Source organism: Gadus chalcogrammus, chromosome 7 (assembly GCF_026213295.1).
Source record: "Gadus chalcogrammus isolate NIFS_2021 chromosome 7, NIFS_Gcha_1.0, whole genome shotgun sequence".
NCBI classification, from domain to species: Eukaryota; Metazoa; Chordata; class Actinopteri; order Gadiformes; family Gadidae; genus Gadus; species Gadus chalcogrammus.
Window position 1 is genome coordinate 15,291,813 of NC_079418.1, and position 18,793 is coordinate 15,310,605.

The 18,793-nt window shown below is 41.1% G+C and overlaps 2 protein-coding genes across 3 annotated transcripts; both read left to right on the forward strand.

Annotated features, from left to right (window-relative positions):
• The first annotated feature begins 1,415 nt into the window (after nt 1-1,415).
• On the forward strand, nt 1,416-8,130 carry LOC130385924 (choline-phosphate cytidylyltransferase B-like). The gene is made up of 8 exons (XM_056594707.1): nt 1,416-1,685; nt 2,605-2,704; nt 3,457-3,573; nt 3,757-3,908; nt 4,437-4,515; nt 5,683-5,825; nt 6,815-7,003; nt 7,445-8,130. Exons 1-8 carry the CDS (start codon nt 1,599-1,601, stop codon nt 7,718-7,720), a joined length of 1,143 nt encoding a protein of 380 aa, XP_056450682.1. The 5' UTR covers nt 1,416-1,598; the 3' UTR covers nt 7,721-8,130.
• A 236-nt stretch (nt 8,131-8,366) lies between these two features.
• On the forward strand, nt 8,367-18,516 carry LOC130385925 (palmitoyltransferase ZDHHC20-A-like). 2 transcript variants are annotated; one of them, XM_056594708.1, is made up of 13 exons: nt 8,367-8,580; nt 9,678-9,704; nt 9,984-10,081; nt 10,337-10,457; nt 11,558-11,627; nt 11,787-11,819; nt 12,377-12,497; nt 14,181-14,313; nt 15,232-15,358; nt 15,659-15,745; nt 15,909-15,988; nt 16,387-16,430; nt 16,549-18,516. In XM_056594708.1, exons 1-12 carry the CDS (start codon nt 8,463-8,465, stop codon nt 16,425-16,427), a joined length of 1,056 nt encoding a protein of 351 aa, XP_056450683.1. In that variant the 5' UTR covers nt 8,367-8,462; the 3' UTR covers nt 16,428-16,430; nt 16,549-18,516. The 2 variants fall into 2 exon arrangements, with proteins under 2 accessions (XP_056450683.1, XP_056450684.1); XM_056594709.1 differs by having other exon boundaries at nt 16,393-16,430.
• Nucleotides 18,517-18,793: the final 277 nt, after the last annotated feature.

An 18,793-nucleotide genomic window follows, 5' to 3' on the forward strand; every position in this document is an offset into this window, starting at 1 on the left:
CACACATACACACACACACACACACTCACACACACACACACACACACACACACACACACACACACACACACACACACACACACACACACACACACACACACACACTCCATTTTTCCTGTAACTCTGACTTTCTCTCTCTCTCTCTCTCTCTCTCTCTCTCTCTCTCTCAATCTCTCTCTGAAATCCCTTGTATATTTGTCACTCTCTTTTTTCCCACGCCTTACTCTCTACGCGCTCACCTTTCTCTCTCCCCTCTGACTCTCCCGGCTTCTCCCTCCCCCTCCTTTACTGTCCTGCCCCCTCCCTGACACCCACCCACCCACGCACGCACGCACGCACGCACGCACGCACGCACGCACGCACGCACGCACGCACGCACGCACGCACGCACGCACGCACGCACGCACGCACACACACAGTATTATGTTGCTTGCACAATGTAAATCATTTCCACAACTACTGCACATTCTCAAACAAACCCATTCAGCCAGACATTATTAGACAAGACTGCTCACCCAGTCCTGTCCGAGGGCGTCACGATTCATTCACAGCTTTTTCACCATTGCAATAAGAATATTAGCTAAGGTTCTCGGTTATTCTCCATTTGATATCAATAAGAACAACTTGAAGTTGTACGTAACACCAGCTCACATGTTTGTTCCCTCTAAGTTATAGGTCAGACTTGCTGCTATCTGTTATATGTTTTGCTTAATAAATGAGATATCACAATTATTGAGCCCATAGTTTATTTATGCAAGCTATTCTAATGAATCTACATTATTTAGCATTGTTTAGTTATTATGCTATTTGATTGATACAATGAAACATTGGTTAATCTGTGTTGATCTAATCTTCAATTCATGAAATCCAAGTTTGATTCAATTTAACGACTAAACTTTTCAGACACGACCCTCTGCCTGGGCTGATTAACGTTACGTCCACTAGCCATGAGTCCTTCTCTTACAAGCAGGCCTACGCTATCATGTATGTTTACCATGAAAAGGTTATTAGGGGATAATTTACCACTTGGTGGCGACAAACCCTCGATAGTAACATTTTTAACACAAGTTGCTTAGAAAGTTTTCACTACAGAAAAAATGCATAACATGAGGCAAATAAAGACAGTCCCAGCGGCCAGATTTGTGGTAGGACATCGTGTTTCTCGGAGTCCAAAGACTGACCGTCAGGTTAACCGCGGCACACGGTTTTAAATTCAGTTGGCGTAGGCCTATTAAAGAAGCAGCGACATATCGCCCCAATCATAATAGAAAAAACAGTTATCAGACAACATTTCAATACATGCAAAACAAAAAATATACATCTATACACAAATATATGCAATGACGTAGTTTTTAATTCCGCTTACTGCCCTGCCCGGGCCTGATGTGCTGGATCGTATCGATAAGTGCGATCTGAACTCCCTGCTGGCCTGAACTTTGGTCTCCACGGTTTCTCGTCACCGGGTCACGGAATGTAGAGCTAAACTCGCAGAAACGTGTAGATCGCTGGTTCAGCCGGGCAGCCTTCAATCGGTGTTGAACTACTGACAGGTGGACTCCGGGCCTCTTCGACTAAATCAGGAAGACGAACGGCTAAAGATGGGGGGAAGGAAACGAGGACGTGGTGGAAATGGTACCGTCGCCCCCCAGCAGGGACCACAGAAGCCCCGGGGAGCCAACGGAAGGGTGAGGCTGCCGTTTTCTGGTGCAATAAAGTCTCACATTTTGGAAAGTGAAATGATTCTGTCAATCAGTCAACTTTCAAGACACAATTCACTATTGAGAGATCACATGTACTAGTAATTTAACTGCTCAATGTGTGTGTGTGTGTGTGTGTGCGTGTGCGTGTGCGTGTGCGTGTGCGTGTGCGTGTGCGTGTGCGTGTGCGTGTGTGTGTGTGGTGTGAGTATGTTGGTGTTGTGTGGATTTGTATTCAGGAGCAAGAGATCAATTTACCAAGGTGGTGTGATGGTTTAAATATATATTTATATCAGGCATTCCGCAGTGCCTGATTAGGTTAATAGGCTGATTAGGCTACCAAATGTAAAGAAAATGTCATCATGATGATAAACTACATTTATCCCTTCCGCTAAAATACCATTGGGTAGGACTATACTCAATAACAGGCACCATTGCCAGTCATTATCTCTGCTAATAGATTAGCCTACTTTAGTGTGTGTTTTAGGCCATTGCCCATTTATTTTTTAGGCGCTGTTATTTTGCTCATTTGCAGCATTTAAGTTACTTTTATGATGTATATTTAAATCCTATCCTTCTATAGAAGTCTTTGTCCCACTGTTATACTCAACCTATAACTATATTTATTACTATAACTATACGTATTACGACCTACAATACAAAATTACTTCAAGCCTAGTTACATGATTCTGCCCTGGGATTATATAATGTCTATTTGATGGTTTTTAAGATACAGTATGGCTCAATACATTAGTCCACCCATCCGTTGGTCAATCCTTCATTAACTACATTACTGTCAACATGCATTCAGTTCCTCTGGTAATTTGTAAAAGATGGCAGAAAGTTTTGATTAATGTATGGTATTTGAGAACTGTCTTCATTCTCTCTTCATTCTGTCTTCATGCAGGCTCTGAGGGAGCCGGCCATCTTTGCTAAGGCTAACGGCAGTACCTCCGAGCCCCCTCCTGAGAAGCTAACACTGGCCCAGGCCCGGAGAGGGACCCCAGGTACTCATGTCCACCGGCTCCCTGCTGACAGAGGGGGCAGGGTAGGGTAGTGGCTAGTAAGGGGTTCAACTTCCAACCCAAAGATACTGGGTTTGATCGGGTAAAAGGGAACTGATAAACAGACTATATAGTAACTGTTAACCGACAAGGCTTATGGGTAACCATAGTTACCCAGCGATAATGCAGAGTGATATGATCTTTGACGGGTAGATCAGATTTATATCAGTTTTTTATGCTTTGTACATTCTTATAAAACATTAGATACATGCAATTGGCAATAATACATTTCTTAATTATTTATTCATACAAAGTAGTCACACAATGTCCATTAAATGTACAATGTCGAAGATCTGCAAAGATTTTGTTTAAATAAAAGTCAGTTAAATCCATATCATTGGCCCAATGAGGTAAGCTAATGGTCATTTAGCCCATGGCCCACTGATGAAAGCCCTTGCATTTGCAGTATTATGAAAGTAACGTGCTGAGTGTCCGTGGCGATTGGAATGCCCAATGCATTTGAATCAAAAGATGTGCAGTTAGTGACGCATTATCATCACCCAGCAGCTGTTGTTCCACCACGGAGGGTGTGTGTGGACTGAGCCATCACACTGGACTCTTGAAAGCACTTGTTTATGATCGCCCATAGGTGCCACCAAAGAAAACTAATCGGAGTGCTTCGAGATTGCCCTTTAACAGAAAACAGTAACAGCAGAAATAAAACCGAAATTCTCTGTCAAACTTTTGTTTTTCAGCAAACCGTCCAGTTAGAGTTTATGCCGATGGCATCTTCGACCTGTTTCATTCGGGCCACGCACGCGCTCTTATGCAAGCCAAGAACCTGTTCCCAAACACACACTTGATAGTGGGAGGTAAGGTATAAAGCCCTCTGTGAACTCTATGACAAATCTACAATTTGACATGGCCCTATCTGCTTGATGGCGCCCTATCTGCTTGTTGAATCTGAGGTTTGCTCTTACTATGTTCTGTTTTAATTGTTAGGTTTTCTGTATTCTGTTCTTATCCACTTTGTAAACTTTATTATTTCCGTGCAGTCTGCAGCGATGAGCTCACCCACAAGTACAAGGGCTACACGGTGATGACGGAGGACGAGCGCTACGACGCGCTACGTCACTGCCGCTACGTGGACGAGGTGGTGCGGGACGCCCCCTGGACCCTCAGCCCAGAGTTCCTCAGGGACCATAAGGTCAGCGTGTCTCTGGAGAGGAGGGAGTGGGGTGGTGGTGGTGGTGGAGGGGCTTGGCGATTAATCGAATTTGATCACGATTTCGTGATTTTAGCCTCAAACTATCAAAAAATTAACATAATCGAGTTCTTCTATATGTTTTTTTTTTTTTTAATGTTTTATAGAAAGGGCAGAAAAGCTGGATACATATCTGTATATCATTTTAAATTGGAACATTTTTCTTTATTACCATTTTGTGTATTTTTTAAAGCGAAATTTCAAAGTTCTCAGTTACAAAAAGAAATCGGAGAGACATGCTGAATAAATGCAACATGTTTTCAAACCTCAAAAATAATCGTTTGAATGATCCTGATTTCAATATTGACCAAAATAATCGTGACTAGGATTTTTCGAGCAGCCTAGGTGTTGGTGGTGCGGCTGTAGTGTGATGGATGGTGGTGGTTCCAGATGGACTTTGTGGGGATGATCAAGAGAAGGAGGTAATGGAGGTGGTTTAGGTGGTGATGTGGTGTGTGCTTGTGGTTCCAGATTGACTTTGTGGCTCATGATGATATCCCGTACACCTCGGCAGGATCGGAGGACGTCTACAAACACATCAAGGAAGCAGGTGAACACACACACACCCACACAGAGCCACGGTGTGTGGGGACTGGACTTTGCCATGACTGTGTCTACACGTTTCTTCGGGAATGTGTCTATATATGTGAATGTGTGTGTGTGTGTGTGTGTGTGTGTGTGTGTGTGTGTGTGTGTGTGTGTGTGTGTGTGTGTGTGTGCGGGTGTGTGTGCGTGTGCGTGTGCGCGTGTGTGTTCATGCATGCGTGCGTGCGTGTGTGTATGTGTTTGTGTGTGTGTGTGAGTGTGTGTGTGTGTGTGTGAAAGGGTGTGTTTGTTAAAGCATGCGTCTCTGTGTGTATGTATGTATTTACATTACATTCTTTTTTTCCCTTTTGTCCAAAGCGACTTACAATAAGGGCATTCAACGATGAACTTCCAGGACCTCAGCAGCTGCGTGTCTTGATACTTGTCTTGTGTATGTTTATTTAGGTTTGTGTGTATGTATTAATGCGTGTCTTCTGTATGCGTGTATGTATGTGTGTGTCTCTGTATTAATGCGTGTCTTGTGTATGCGTGTATGTGAGTACATGTAATAATGCATTTTGTGTATATGTGCATGTATGTGTGTGTCACTGTCTATGTATTAATGCGTGTCTTGTGTGTGTGTGTGTACACATACACACACACACAAAAGACACGCATTAATACATGTATTAATGCGTGTCTTGTGTGTGTGTGTGTGTGTGTGTGTGTGTATGTATTAATGCGTGTCTTGTGTGTGTGTGTGTATGTATTAACGTGTGTATGTATTAACGCATGTCTTTTGTATGTGTGTGTATGTATTACCATGTGTCCTGTGTGTGTGTGTGTGTGTGTGTGTGTGTGTGTGTGTGTGTGTGTGTGTGTGTGTGTATGTATTAATGCGTGTCTTGTGTGTGTCTGTGTGTGTATGTATTAATGCGTGTCTTGTGTGTGTCTGTGTGTGTATGTATTAATGCGTGTCTTGTGTGTGTGTGTGTGTGTGTGTATGTATTAACGTGTGTATGCATTAACGCATGTCTTTTGTATGTGTGTGTATATGTATTAACACGTGTCCTGTGTGTGTGTGTGTGTGTGTGTGTGTGTGTGTGTGTGTGTGTGTGTGTGTGTGTGTGTGTGTGTGTGTGTGTGTGTGTGTGTGTGTGTGTGTGTGTGTGTGTGTGTGTGTGTATCTCAGGGATGTTCGTGGCCACACAGCGGACGGAGGGAATCTCCACCTCGGACCTGATCACTCGTATCGTCCGGGACTACGATGTCTACGCCCGGCGTAACCTGCAGAGAGGGTACACCGCCCGGGAGCTCAACGTAGGCTTCATCAACGTGAGTCAGAGGGTTCATAGCCTGGGAGACAGAGAGGAAAGGTTAACCTTTAAATATAATTTTTAGTGACTAATGCGGAAGTATCGAGTGCAGCACATCAGCTGTTGCAGCCGCCAAACGGGCTGCATTGTAACACTACGGGGCAACACAGACCACTGACAGACACAGATTGTTTCTATAAGTGTCTGACAACATGATGAAAAGGATCCCCTTCACAGGAATGCAACTTTGTTCTTAACCTTTCTCTTGATACGGTCTTTTTGTTATTGTATCTAGTTGCAGGAAAAAACATTTCCCTATTGACATTTCCCTACTGACATTACAATCTCCACAGTCCTTCACCCAAATCTCTAAGATAACACGAAGCTATTGCTTCTGTGGTCCAGCCCTTTCTCACGCTTCAACCATTCCCTTCCTGAGATTTCAGAACTGGACTTCTCCTTGCATCACAGGCAAAGTGTTATAGTATATAGTATACTATATTGCTTACATACATTCCCTGTCTATACAAAAAATATTAAATATATCAACAATATAATAGATTTAAGAACAAATATAATCAATATATATATATCCATATAAGCTATATTGTTTATATATAAAGAATAAGAATATATAAACAATATAAATTACTATATATTATATTCTTAGGACAAGTCCAAGTTAATCTATGTAGCATATGTATGCATTTATTTATTAATGTATCCATTGTGCTGTACATCTGTCATATTCGTATCAACATTTTATAAATGTCCATTTTCTTTACATCCATTATTAGATTATTACATCCACATTATTCGATTATTTTACTGCCTGACTAGTTTGCACAGTGCTACAGTTAATATATAACTTATTTTCACATGTCCCATGTCTGTACGTTACAGACAGAGTACACAGCGTGCATCCATACCTAAAGCACATTTTCCCTCCAGAGCCGATTCTAATGCTGAAGCACGCGCTAACTCCCGCTCCACGTCCCCACGGCGCAGGACAAGAAGTACCGCCTGCAGAACCAGGTGGACAAGATGAAGGAGACGGTGCGCACGGTGGAGGAGAGGTCCAAGCAGCTGGTGTACCGTGTGGAGGAGAAGAGCGTGGACCTGATCCACAAGTGGGAGGAGAAGAGCCGCGAGTTCATCGGGAGCTTCCTGGAGCTCTTCGGTCCAGACGGAGCCTGGGTACGGTTGATCTGCCACCCGACATATTATACCAGGTGTATGTGTGATTAGCGGGGATGTCAGAAGCTGCACATTTTCAAAACTGCTTGTAACGGCTAATCCCACTCACATGAGATTCACTGTCCTGTAATAGGTTCACCCACATATCCTCAATAGGTTAAGAATAAAAGGATGAAAGATAACATACACTTCATGAACCGAGTGGGTCCTAACTTATTTGATAATGTAGGTATTAGAGCTTTTCAGATCCTCAATCCAAATAATTAAAACCAAATTGTTCTATACTAAGATAAGTTATAACTCTATCACATCATTCTAACAGCCTGTTCACAACTAATCCGAGTGTGGTACCAAGAATAAAAAAATGTGTATCTCTCTCTTTTACTCTGCCTCTCTCCCTCCCACCCTCCCCCCTATCTCCCTCCCCCCTCTCTCCCCCAGAATGCCATCCAGGAACGTAGTGGGCGGATGCTGCAGGCTCTCTCCCCTTACTCCTCCCCCCGGGGCTCCCCCAGCAGCAGTCCCACCAGGAGACGCTCCCTCTCCCCCCAATCTCCCACCTCCTCCTCCCCCCCTCCCTCCTCCATCTCCACCCCCTCCTCCCCCACCTCACGCCGGAAGAAGAAGGGGGGCGCCTCGTCCCGTGCAGCAGGAGCCGGCACTGACCTCAGACCTACCCGGCAACACGGCGGCCAATCAGGAAAATTGTATTCATGAATTAAATGATGCTGTCGTTAAGGTGTCCAGCAAATTTTTTAACAATCTATAGAAGAGAAGAGAATGGATCTGGTTTGATAAAATTCTGCTTTTAAAAACTACTTCTGACTGTGATCTGCTGAAGAGCATGTGGGCGTATTTATGACATATTTAAGAAAACACAAAAGTCTAAATGTGTCTGGTAAGGTAAAAATCTGGGGAAGATATGTGTATCTGAATGTGCAATAAGGTAATTTGCATGGCATACTTTTGACAATTAGCATAATGGGAATAAACTCTATATTTTATAACATTATATTTTTTTCTTTCTTGCTTGAAATATTAAATGTCGAAAAGTAAAAAAGAATGTGCATTGTATACCGTACATTAGAAAGGACCATGGAAAAGTATGACAGTAAAAAAGTATCTCAACTGTATACAGCTTTTTGTTTTTCTTGAAAACGTTAATGCTAGTCGAAAATAACGTCCAGAGCAAATAAAAAAATAGGTCTAATATTAGTGTACTCTGTTAAACCTATTTTCCACCAGCGTTTGTGTACAGTGCAGTATTTGTGAACACTTCGTGAATGGGCTGCAACTAAATATAAACATACACTTTGTACACTGGTCCGATCCCAGGACGGACCACACAGAGTCCGTCCTGGGATCGGACCCCCATAGCTGCCCTCTCCATCAACCTTGGAGCCGTCCCTTTAAATATGTGACGTCAGCGCTAAATGTCCTGTCTACACGCGGATTAAAGATGGCTCCCTCTTATGTGGTGAAGTCCTGCAAAAAGCTCCTCAACTGGATACCTGTCGTTTTTATAAATCTTGTTGTTTTCTGGTCTTATTATGCATATGTCGTGGAGCTATGTGTGTGTAAGTACATGTATTCATATTCATGTTGAGTAATCATTTGTAACTCATAGTTGGCCAGTGTCGCCAACTCCTGTCAGTTGAATGGAAAATGTTTAGTAGAACAACAAGTTTTTATTCCATTAACTTAAACATAACCTAAAGTGCATGAGTGCACAGTTATACACATGCCACTTTGTCATGCATAGGGATGGTGAAGTGCAGTTTAAAGTCTGTTTGATATCACCAGTCATGTAAAACAGCATGTTTTGAACAGCTCCCTTTACCCCGCTCATTATGCACATAGGCTACTTTAAACCCATTTAACTTTAGAAAATGTTTAGGTTCTGCATGTAAACAATTAAATTTGGCCATTCAATTGTATGAGTCATTTAAACCAGTTGCAGTGTCAAATTGACTCTATAACCATTAATAACCGCTTATGTTAAATCAAACTTCAAATTGTTGCAGAGATACATACATAAAATGTCTATCATCAAGTCTTGTAGAAAATCGAACGTGTTTTGCACAATGTTAATATCACTAACGTTAATATAATACCCAATTCATATGCAAGTAGGGCACGTCGATATGCAATTCCAATAATACGTCCTCATGCATTTATGTAAACGTTAGCTCAATGAATGAGAGACCACTGTAACCTAATGCATTTCCCTTGTTATAGCCTATGCTGCATTGTATAATTGATAGGTATATATAGATATAATAAAGTGTACCCGAAATAGGCCTACATATGGAAACAAACGTTTGAATATCACAAACATACATTTTAAACGTTATTGTAAGTAGATAAGTAGGACTACTGCCTGTACTGGGTAACCACTACTTTTGTATCACCAGTTCCTGTGTGCGTTAACCCGGGTAGCGGCGTGTTGCTAGGGGACCGGGACAGTAGAACCAGGGCACCGAACAAAGCGTCCTCTGATTGGTTGGTCGAGCCGGTCGTGCCAGGCGGCTGAAGGGGACATGGATGGGCATGTGGGGGGCAGGTCAAAGATATGCTATAGCTCGGCCTTTATTCTATCGCTTTATTGTATAGGCATTTTTTTATTTCCCATCTCAAAGTGCATTCTTTTTTTTTTTTGCTTTTTCTTAAACAGATACGATCCCCGGAGATGCAGAACGAGGTAAGTCACACATAAATTAGGCCTTCATTTATGAAAGGCTTTATACTTGTTAGATTAATTATAATTGCATTTTGTCTTTTCTCTGGGCTGGGAAATGGACTGTAATCATATAATAGTTCATAGTTTTCATCTGCTACTATGTTGACGCCCTCTGTCTCGTGTAATATTCATGCAAAGCACATTGTAACTCGTGTTTTATTTCACACTGGTAATGTTTCCAGCGACGTTGATACAGTTCCACTGAATATGTTTGTTTGTTTGTTTTTTTGTTTTGTGAAGTCAGCTACCTGGTCGTGTTTCACTTCTTCTTCTTCCTGTTCATTTGGTCTTACTGGAAGACCATCCTCAGCACGCCGGCCTGTCCCTCCTCCAACGCTGTACGTGCACGCGCACGCGCGTTTGTGTGTGTGTGTGTGTGTGCACACGCGCATGTGCACACCAAAATCCATCTACATCATTTCATATAGATATAGGAGTTAGTTTTATAGCCTGTTTCCAATGCAAGTTAATTAAGAATGTACACATTGGCTGAATTGAACTGTTATCCTCAGATTAGAACCCTAAATCTTGTCTTTCCATTCCATTCCACTCCTGTGATGTGGTGGGTAATGGTCTGTTTGCTGTGGTCCCAGTTTGGTCTTCCCAAGGCGGAGAAGGAGCAGTATGAGAGGGAGCAGAGTTCGGAGGTTCAGCAGGAGCTCCTGAAGAAGGTGGCTCTGGAGATGCCGGTGTACACTCGCACAGCAGGGGGCGGTAAGACCTACCAGTGGACATAATATCATAAACCTTAGGATGTGACGCTATGAAACATATTTTATGTTTGTGTGGACTATGTCACCAACTCAATGTTGCACAGTGGTCTGTCAAGGTAATGAGTTAGACAGCAATGCTTTTTGAGCAGATTTATACAACTTTAGATGAATATACAAATACAACTTTACATTAAGCACATGTACGTAAGCCTTCATCGTGATCTTTATTTTGTAGATAGTTCACAATGAACATCGTTTATGCTAATTACAAACAATATGTTTGCTAATGAGTAAACTATCAGGTCTGGCGGTCACTCCACATCCAGACATTGCTTAATAATTGTTGTCTATTCTGAACAGGATATGATGTGGTCCGTATAAAACTTAGAATAACACAATTTAAGTTTGATCAAAAGAAATGCATTATTATTTGGGCGCTAGAGAGAGGGGAGGGGGATTGGCATATTTTTGAAAATAAATTTGAATATTCCAGTTAACCCCTGCTATCCTGAATTAATGGAAATTGGCTAAAGAATATCACAATTGTGAAGCTAACCACAATGTGTAAGGGAGTTTGCATACTAACTTCAGTTACTTCAATAAGAAGTATGACCTCTGTGCATACTTCTTTTCACAAAGTCAAGTTAAACTATAAGCCCTGAAGACAATGCCGCAATCAAGGGATATCTGTCATTGTTTTGTTTTGTCACATTGAAAGCCAAAGTCCTGAATAAGTCCTCGCTCCAGTAGTAAGAACTAATGGGAACAGAAATTGCCCCATTGCCTGCTTTTTCCATGTTTTATCACATTTGTGGGGATAATTATTTTTGAATATTTTTATTATTTTTATAATAAGTCTTATTTCAAGGGGTTGTAATATCTGGCTGAAGTTGGTTCATAATTTTCATTGATGAACATAAAATTGAGATTAGGGTGGCCGAAACTGACACTTTATACGTTAAAATATGAACCTATGAGATTACAGAGCGTAAACATACTTTTACAAATCACAGCTCACCTTTCCCTTCTAGAAAGCTGTGTGTAGCCATGCTGCCCCACACTAGCCCGTGATAATAACATCTAATGCTTTGCTCCCTACAGCTGTGCGGTACTGTGACTCCTGTCAGTTGATAAAACCCGACCGCTGTCATCACTGCTCCACCTGCGAGATGTGAGTATGTCTCCTCCTGGTTCTGCTCCTTCTGGACCATTTTCCAAGCAACTCAATCTTACAGCCTTAATCACATTGACATGTTCTCAAAGGGCTTCACGGGTCCACATCATACACCAGCCCCTAACTCTGAGGCTCTGGTTCTCTGTCTCCCTATAGGTGTGTTCTGAAGATGGACCATCACTGTCCCTGGTAGGACGTGTTACTAACTGACTTATCTCAGATCCATAAATTCCACAATGCTATAGCCGAATGTCTGGGGGCAGACTGCACAGCGCCTAGGTCGGACACCAGAGAGTGCAAGGGGCGGACTAATGCAGTGTTTCGGGTTTTATAATTGATATGTTCTTCTTAAGATGCATTTTTTTGTGAGTGCAAGGGGAAGGTCTCAGAAGACGATTTCAACAATTGTTTTAGGCAAAACTACAGGAAAGGTTTAGTTTACCAGGGCCGGCCGAGGTTGCGATAGATGTTAGCCGAGACGGGATACCGACCATGGGAAAACCTTTTACTTATCAGACCTCTTCTTCATCCGACATCAATGGTCAGCCATGTGACGTGTGTGCTGGTTCCACCAGTCATATTGTTTCCAGTAGAGACTCATTCCCAGTTCCCCTTGATTTGCGCTTGTCTGCTGTCAAATTTTGGATGTTAATACAATGTCTGATTTGTGGGACTACTAACTAACTATCTTAATGGAATGGTTTATTCTGTTGTATTATTATGACTTAGCATGCTCTTTACTTTAGGGTGAATAACTGCGTGGGCTTCTCCAACTACAAGTTCTTTGTGTTGTTCCTTGGCTACGGATTTGTCTACTGTCTGGTCATCTCGGCCACCGTCATCCGATACTTCATCATGTTCTGGACCGTGAGTAAAGACAATATCTTATTTCTGATCATGAAAGCATACATTTTATTTTATTTATTCAATGACGCCTCCTCAGAAGTTGGACCATTCTTTAGAACGTCTCGTGGGAGAACAGAACAAGTGGTCAAATTTTGAGCAAAAGAAAATGAAACAACCCCTTCACTGTCTGCTGTCAGACCTTAAATGTTAGATATAGACTGATTTGCAAGACTAGTGATATGGCACAAGCCTCTCCAGTGTTATGTTTTAAATAATACGATAACAAAAGTGATGAAATCTTAACTAGGTTAAAAATAAAACAAATTAAAAAAATGGCTTTATTTTATTCTGAAGCTTATGTGTCGTTTAATGGCATATTTTCACCTTCAAACACAGATTTTCTCCTGGAACTACAGATTCTGACCCTCTGTTGTAAAGGCATATTTCTTATATGCAATCAGCTTAAAAAGTGTGCAGATTACTTTTGTTTCTCCAATGATGCGTCAGGCAACTTTTTAAAGTGAAACTTTGCCTAAAACTCTGTCCATGTCCTTGCGAAACACACCAAAGAAAGTAAACTAAACCCAGCTGCCACAGGAAGTAAATATAATTGTGACATCACAAATTTAGGCTACAGAGACATGTAGTCTATAGGTTGGGATGTCCACTCCGAAAGGTTTTGGGTGTGAACCCAATGTCGGCAGCCTACCTGCTCTTTAATGACATGTATTTAAAATCAAATTCAATGTTAGTTGCTTTCGATAAAAGCCTATAAATAACTAAAGAGTTAATAGTGCAAAGAAGAGAGAACCAAATGACTGTGTTCATGGAGCTACTGCTTGAGGGCTCCATCTCATGGTTGATTCTTGGTGTGAGAGTTAAAGCTAAGTCTCTCCAGGCCAACAGTGCCATTATGCTCCTCTCAGTACCAAAGTACTGCTCTCAGTACCACAGCTCTACTCTCCTAGCCTCCCTGTACACAATAGCAGCTGTTATTCAGCTCCTCAGCCAGGGGACAGGATGAGAGCTCCCATTGTCCCCATGAAGAGCTAACTTTACACCCTTTCCTTCTTTTGAATGCAGTGAATCCGACAGGACTTATCTTGAGCCATCCTTGTCAATCAATCCGTCTATTTACAATGAGGTCCTTCGGGTCTGCGTTGGCCAACCTTTGACTTTAGGTGTAGCACTAAAATGTAATCTAGACCTTTCTTGAATCACCTCTAATGAAAATCGTAATAAAAATATATGAATACACGTGCAATGGTTTAGCAAAGAGTGCTAGCGCCCCCCTTTATACACAACTGTTACTGCAAGAAGGCCATGTCTAGTGGGAAACAGTGGAGAGAAAAGGTCAGCAATGCTGCTTATGCTCCGAGTGGGTTTATCAAGCAAACACAAATTAACATAAAACATTGATGGAAATTGCATGAAATGTACAAAGCATAACAGTTTTTGAAATAATAACAAGCCATAATACCACATTTACTGTTGTTGTTTTTTTTTACAATATTTATAATTTCAATTTTCTTTATAGCTATTTATATTATTGTAATATGGTCTATCAAGAATACTACATGCAGTACCGGTCTGTACCACCAGTGATACGCATACCGCAGGTTGAAAACACTGACAGAAAATGTTTTTTTGTAAATCATTTTGAATGAATAAATTATTAACACATTCTCACTTTCTTTTTTACAGAAACAACTGTCCGACACCCACGCCAAGTTCCACATCCTCTTCCTGTTCCTGGTGGCGGCCATGTTCTTCCTCAGCATCCTGTGTCTCTTCAGCTACCACCTATGGCTGATAGGCCAGAACAGGACCACCAACGGTAACCTAGCAACGCCTCTAGCAACTAAGTAATATCACCGCTGAGCCAATGCTTGCCATTCTTTCAATTCACTTATTGGCAGGGTGCCATCTGCTAGGAATATGATTCCTTAATATGTGGCAGCGTTGGACTGCCCCCTCCCCCCCCCCCCCCAGGTTTCATAAGGAAATAGTTTTATTGTTTCATTATTATTTCAAAGACATACATTACCCATCGACAGGTTCCTTGGTCTGTGTAGGATATCCCAAGAGGCTGTGTGTCTCGCAGTACCATACGATTATTTAATAGACAGTTAATTTCGCATTACAGTTATTCTTGGAATTTGTTCATCATTTATTGTGTAAGTTAGGACAGACATGATGGCAAAAAAATGTCTTGTTTACTGTCAACACTGAAAACAGGGTTCTTTCAGATAGGTATCATGGTCAGAAGACATCCCTGGTAAATGAGATGCCTCCATAAGCATACTGATGTGTTTTAAAGGTTTAATGATGTAACATCTCCCATTTAAAATATCTAAAAACGATTAGAACAATTGTATCTATTTTCTTGAGTTGTGTACATTATACCAACTGTCCAACCCAGAAAACTCTACGGTACGTTTCATTCAGTCCCCTCTCATTGGCGTCATATCCTCTGTTCCCCCTGACCTACAGGGACACATGGGGAGCTGTTATCCAGTTTACTATTATAAGTGGCTTATGCCCGCCGCCAAGATAGCGCATCCAACATCATTAACACTCAGCAAGTTATTTTTAATAAGATAATACTCTAATTAATAATAATATCTAAGATTGTTTTGACCACGTTACCTCACGAGACCCTTAGCAGCCCACATGACACATTTGACCTTTCTGTTACTAGTTCTTAGTAACTAACCCTAACCCTAACTCTAATGTTAAATGGTCCTTTTTGCAGAGGCGATGCGGTCGCCAATCTTTCGAAATGGTCGGGATAAGAAAGGCTTTTCTCTAGGATTCAGCCGGAACGTCGCAGAGGTGTTTGGAGACAGGAAGATACTCTGGCTGTTTCCTATCTTCTCAGGGTAATTCATCCTGCACGCCACTTTGCACCATGATTTACAAAATTATTTAAAAAACATGTCACAATTGCAGAAAAGTGTAATAATCAGGGTACTTATGTCTGATGACTTGACTCACAAAGTTCTTCAACCCTGGCTTTAAAGTGGTGTGTTTCCTTTAATCATTTGTGTGTGTGTGTGTGTGTGTGTGTGTGTGTGTGTGTGTGTGTGTGTGTGTGTGTGTGTGTGTGTGTGTGTGTGTGTGTGTGTGTGTGTGTGTGTGTGTGTGTGTGTGTGTGTGTGTGTGTGTGTGTGTGTGAACAGTCTTGGGGATGGACAAACCTTTGTCACACGATTGGTCCACATAGATCCTGAACAAGCCAATCAAATCCTCCAACAAAATGGAAAAATGTAGGTGATGTTGCCAATTTATATAAATCCATTCCATATTATATCTTTGTATTTTGTTCCATTCAATGGAACAAAATGGTCATATTCAAATGATCATAAAAAACAAGTGAAGTGATTTGATTTGTCTACATTTGGCTATTATCTTATTTTCTTCTTATTTCAGTCCTGCGGACGGAGAAAACCATTCCAGCCTGCTTGAGAATGGTGTAGCGCACACGGTGGCAGTGATCTCCGAGAAATCTGGTGTGTAATCCCCCCAGTGGCCAGGGCAATAGTGTGACATGGCTCTATGTCATCAAGAAACATGATGACATAGTTTCATGTTGCGGGGGGTGGGAGTAGGTGGTAGAGAGGGTTGACTGGTAACCGGAAAGTTTCTAGTTCGATCCCCGGCTCCTCCTCCTAGTGTCGAGGTGCACTCGAGCCAGACGCCTCACCCTAACTGCTGCTGACGAGCTGGCTGTTGCCCTGCGTGGTTGTCTCCGCCGTCGATGTGTGAATGTGTGTATGAATGGTTGTAAGTCGCTTTGGATAAAGCGATAGCCAAAACCCCCTAAATGTTAATGTAAACGAAACCATTCTGTAACAACAAATGAATAAACAACTGTCTTTATTATAACCGTCAATGTTGTGCCTTCCAGCTGCAGACCAAACAGTCTCCGTTACCATGGAGAGTGTATAACAGGTACGTGTGCTTGTGTTTTGAGTCAGATATTCATAGAGTTGTTTTTATAAAGTTACCTCTGAGATTGACAGGTTTAAGTGTAATGTAAAAGGCCTGATTACGTTCTCATCTTCTTCAGTTTCAGGGCACGGCGCCACTGGTTCTCCCAGCTTACTACGGAGCCCTGCTAGGGTAACATGCTGGGAAATACGTGTCAATCTGTAGCCTCAATCGAGCCATCCGTACACACTGTTGATAAACCATAGCCACAGATTACTAAACCGTACACGCAGATTACCGACGCGGGCGTACATATAACCAAACCGTACACACGGATTACATTTGGGAGTGGAATGAGTTGAAACAAGTTTGCCCAAATCGCAAAATCGGTACATACGGGGGTGGGGGAATCTGGGAACGGTTTAGTAATCCAACCTCACGTTGGAGGGTACAGATTTACAGAGAGGTGATGTTCCACCGTATGAACCCAGCCGGGCTCTGTAACCTGCCAAATATTCAGCTTTTAGCTTGTAGGTTACGTCTCAATACCCCTTGTTTATCGTTCTTCGGCCGGGTCGTTTGTTTATATCTTCTTTAGGTTCTATGCTATCAATTCGAATTTTTTCACATTACCAATTTGTTCAAATTTGGCATTCTGTGCCATTAGTAAATCCAGTATTTAAAAAAAGAAAGAAGATGGTTTACATGGGTCCCTTTGGCCCACGAGGCATGGTGTGTGTTGGGGATGATAGAGAGGCATTAGCATGCATGAGAGAGATAACAGAACTACTTATTTCACTAACCTACTTGTTTGTTTCTTCAAACCGCGCCACCCTACCTCAGGGATTGGCGCTGTGGTTTATCTAATTGTGTTGTCAAATCAAGTTAGATTTGATTTGTTGCTATTTAAAACCTAAGTCCACCTAAGTCATGCTGTTTACAATAATAATGTTTTTATTCTGCGCTACATTCCATATTTGATATATTAGGATGGGAATTAGGAAAAAGGATATGAGCACACAGCCTTTTAGGATAATGGATGAGATGATATACACTGCTATAACAGCTGAAGTTGTTAGATGCCATTCTTTATTGCACTACATATATTTGTTATTTTTATTTATTCGATTATTTATTTAGCATTCAGTGTTAAGCTGCTGTTTTGTGTTTTTTACATCATTGCTTTGTTGTTGACTTTGGTTGTAAAGGGAAAGGTGCGTAGTCTAGATAACTATCCAAAGCTTTACAAACATCAAGTCCTTTTTATAAAAAAAAACAAATATCATACGTGGATCTGATTCTATTCGTATGATTCTTTTAGAAATCTTTTTTTCAAAATGAAAGTAAATGTTTCCTTATAGGTTGCATACAATTTTTGTATTGTAATTGTAATTGCAAAACACAGTGGCTCTGTAATCCAAAGCCTTTAAAGCTAAAAGATGAAATATTTATTTCAATTATTTTCTTTAGTTTGTAAAATGTGTTTATTTATTTGTTTTAAGGATCCCCATTAGCTGATGCCATGGCATTCAGCTAATCCTCCTATGAAGGTTGTTTTTCTCAAAGTTTATTGCTTACAATTTTTGGTTGACATTTGGTCTGAAATGTATACATTTATACACTTTTCTACTCCAAACAGATTATCAGATTATCAGTTGCATTTAATTCAGAGAAATGGCACAGGTGTTGATTGTCATGGTGATCGTTGGATCATGGGTTTAGCAACTTATAAATACTAAAACATTTAAAACCAAAGTAACTTTGTGTAACAACAAAACTAAATTGTGTTCCACCATTAACCATAACAAAACATTTTGGATTTCCTCTGCAATACATTCTGTTCTGGTGTATAAGAAATGTTTTCAAATAACTTTTTTCACTGTGAGATTGGATATCGCTTATTACTTGTAGTAACTGTAATTTTTCAAATATGCTGTGGTCTTTTTCACAATCACAGCCGACACAGTATAAATCAAGACAACTATAGGTATATAGTTAATCGCAATGGTAGCACATTTATGTACATGGTTCAAAGTCTGAATTAAAATGTCTTGTTTTAAATACCCAATCAAATGTCTCATTTATTTTCATTCTATAAAAGCATAAGCCTACTTTTGACATAACTTAACACCTTCACCCAATGGTTTTAGTAAGCAATGTGAAGAAAATAATACAAATATACAGAAATTCATTGTAATATTTCAATTATTTCATCACGGTATGGTTTCAGGTTTCAGTCAGCACTGGGAGTTTCCTCTGCTCTCTATCTCAAACTGTTGCCTATTAAAGCTTAAAGCAAAGGTGAATGGCCGCAGGTCCTTCCCCTCCATGAGGCGCAGCCGCTGGGTTAAAGTGTAATGGCCCAGAGGAAGGCCCCATAAAAG

Excerpts from the sequence above, each read along its gene's own strand:
- LOC130385925 (XM_056594708.1), top strand. The coding sequence starts at position 8,463 with ATGGCTCCCTCTTATGTGGTGAAGTCCTGCAAAAAGCTCCTCAACTGG. Across the intron at positions 10,082-10,336 it reads CCTGTCCCTCCTCCAACGCT|TTTGGTCTTCCCAAGGCGGA; the intron begins GTACGTGCACGC and ends CTGTGGTCCCAG. Across the intron at positions 11,820-12,376 it reads ATGGACCATCACTGTCCCTG|GGTGAATAACTGCGTGGGCT; the intron begins GTAGGACGTGTT and ends TCTTTACTTTAG.
- LOC130385924 (XM_056594707.1), top strand. The coding sequence starts at position 1,599 with ATGGGGGGAAGGAAACGAGGACGTGGTGGAAATGGTACCGTCGCCCCC. Across the intron at positions 3,574-3,756 it reads CACACACTTGATAGTGGGAG|TCTGCAGCGATGAGCTCACC; the intron begins GTAAGGTATAAA and ends ATTTCCGTGCAG. Across the intron at positions 4,516-5,682 it reads CAAACACATCAAGGAAGCAG|GGATGTTCGTGGCCACACAG; the intron begins GTGAACACACAC and ends TGTGTATCTCAG.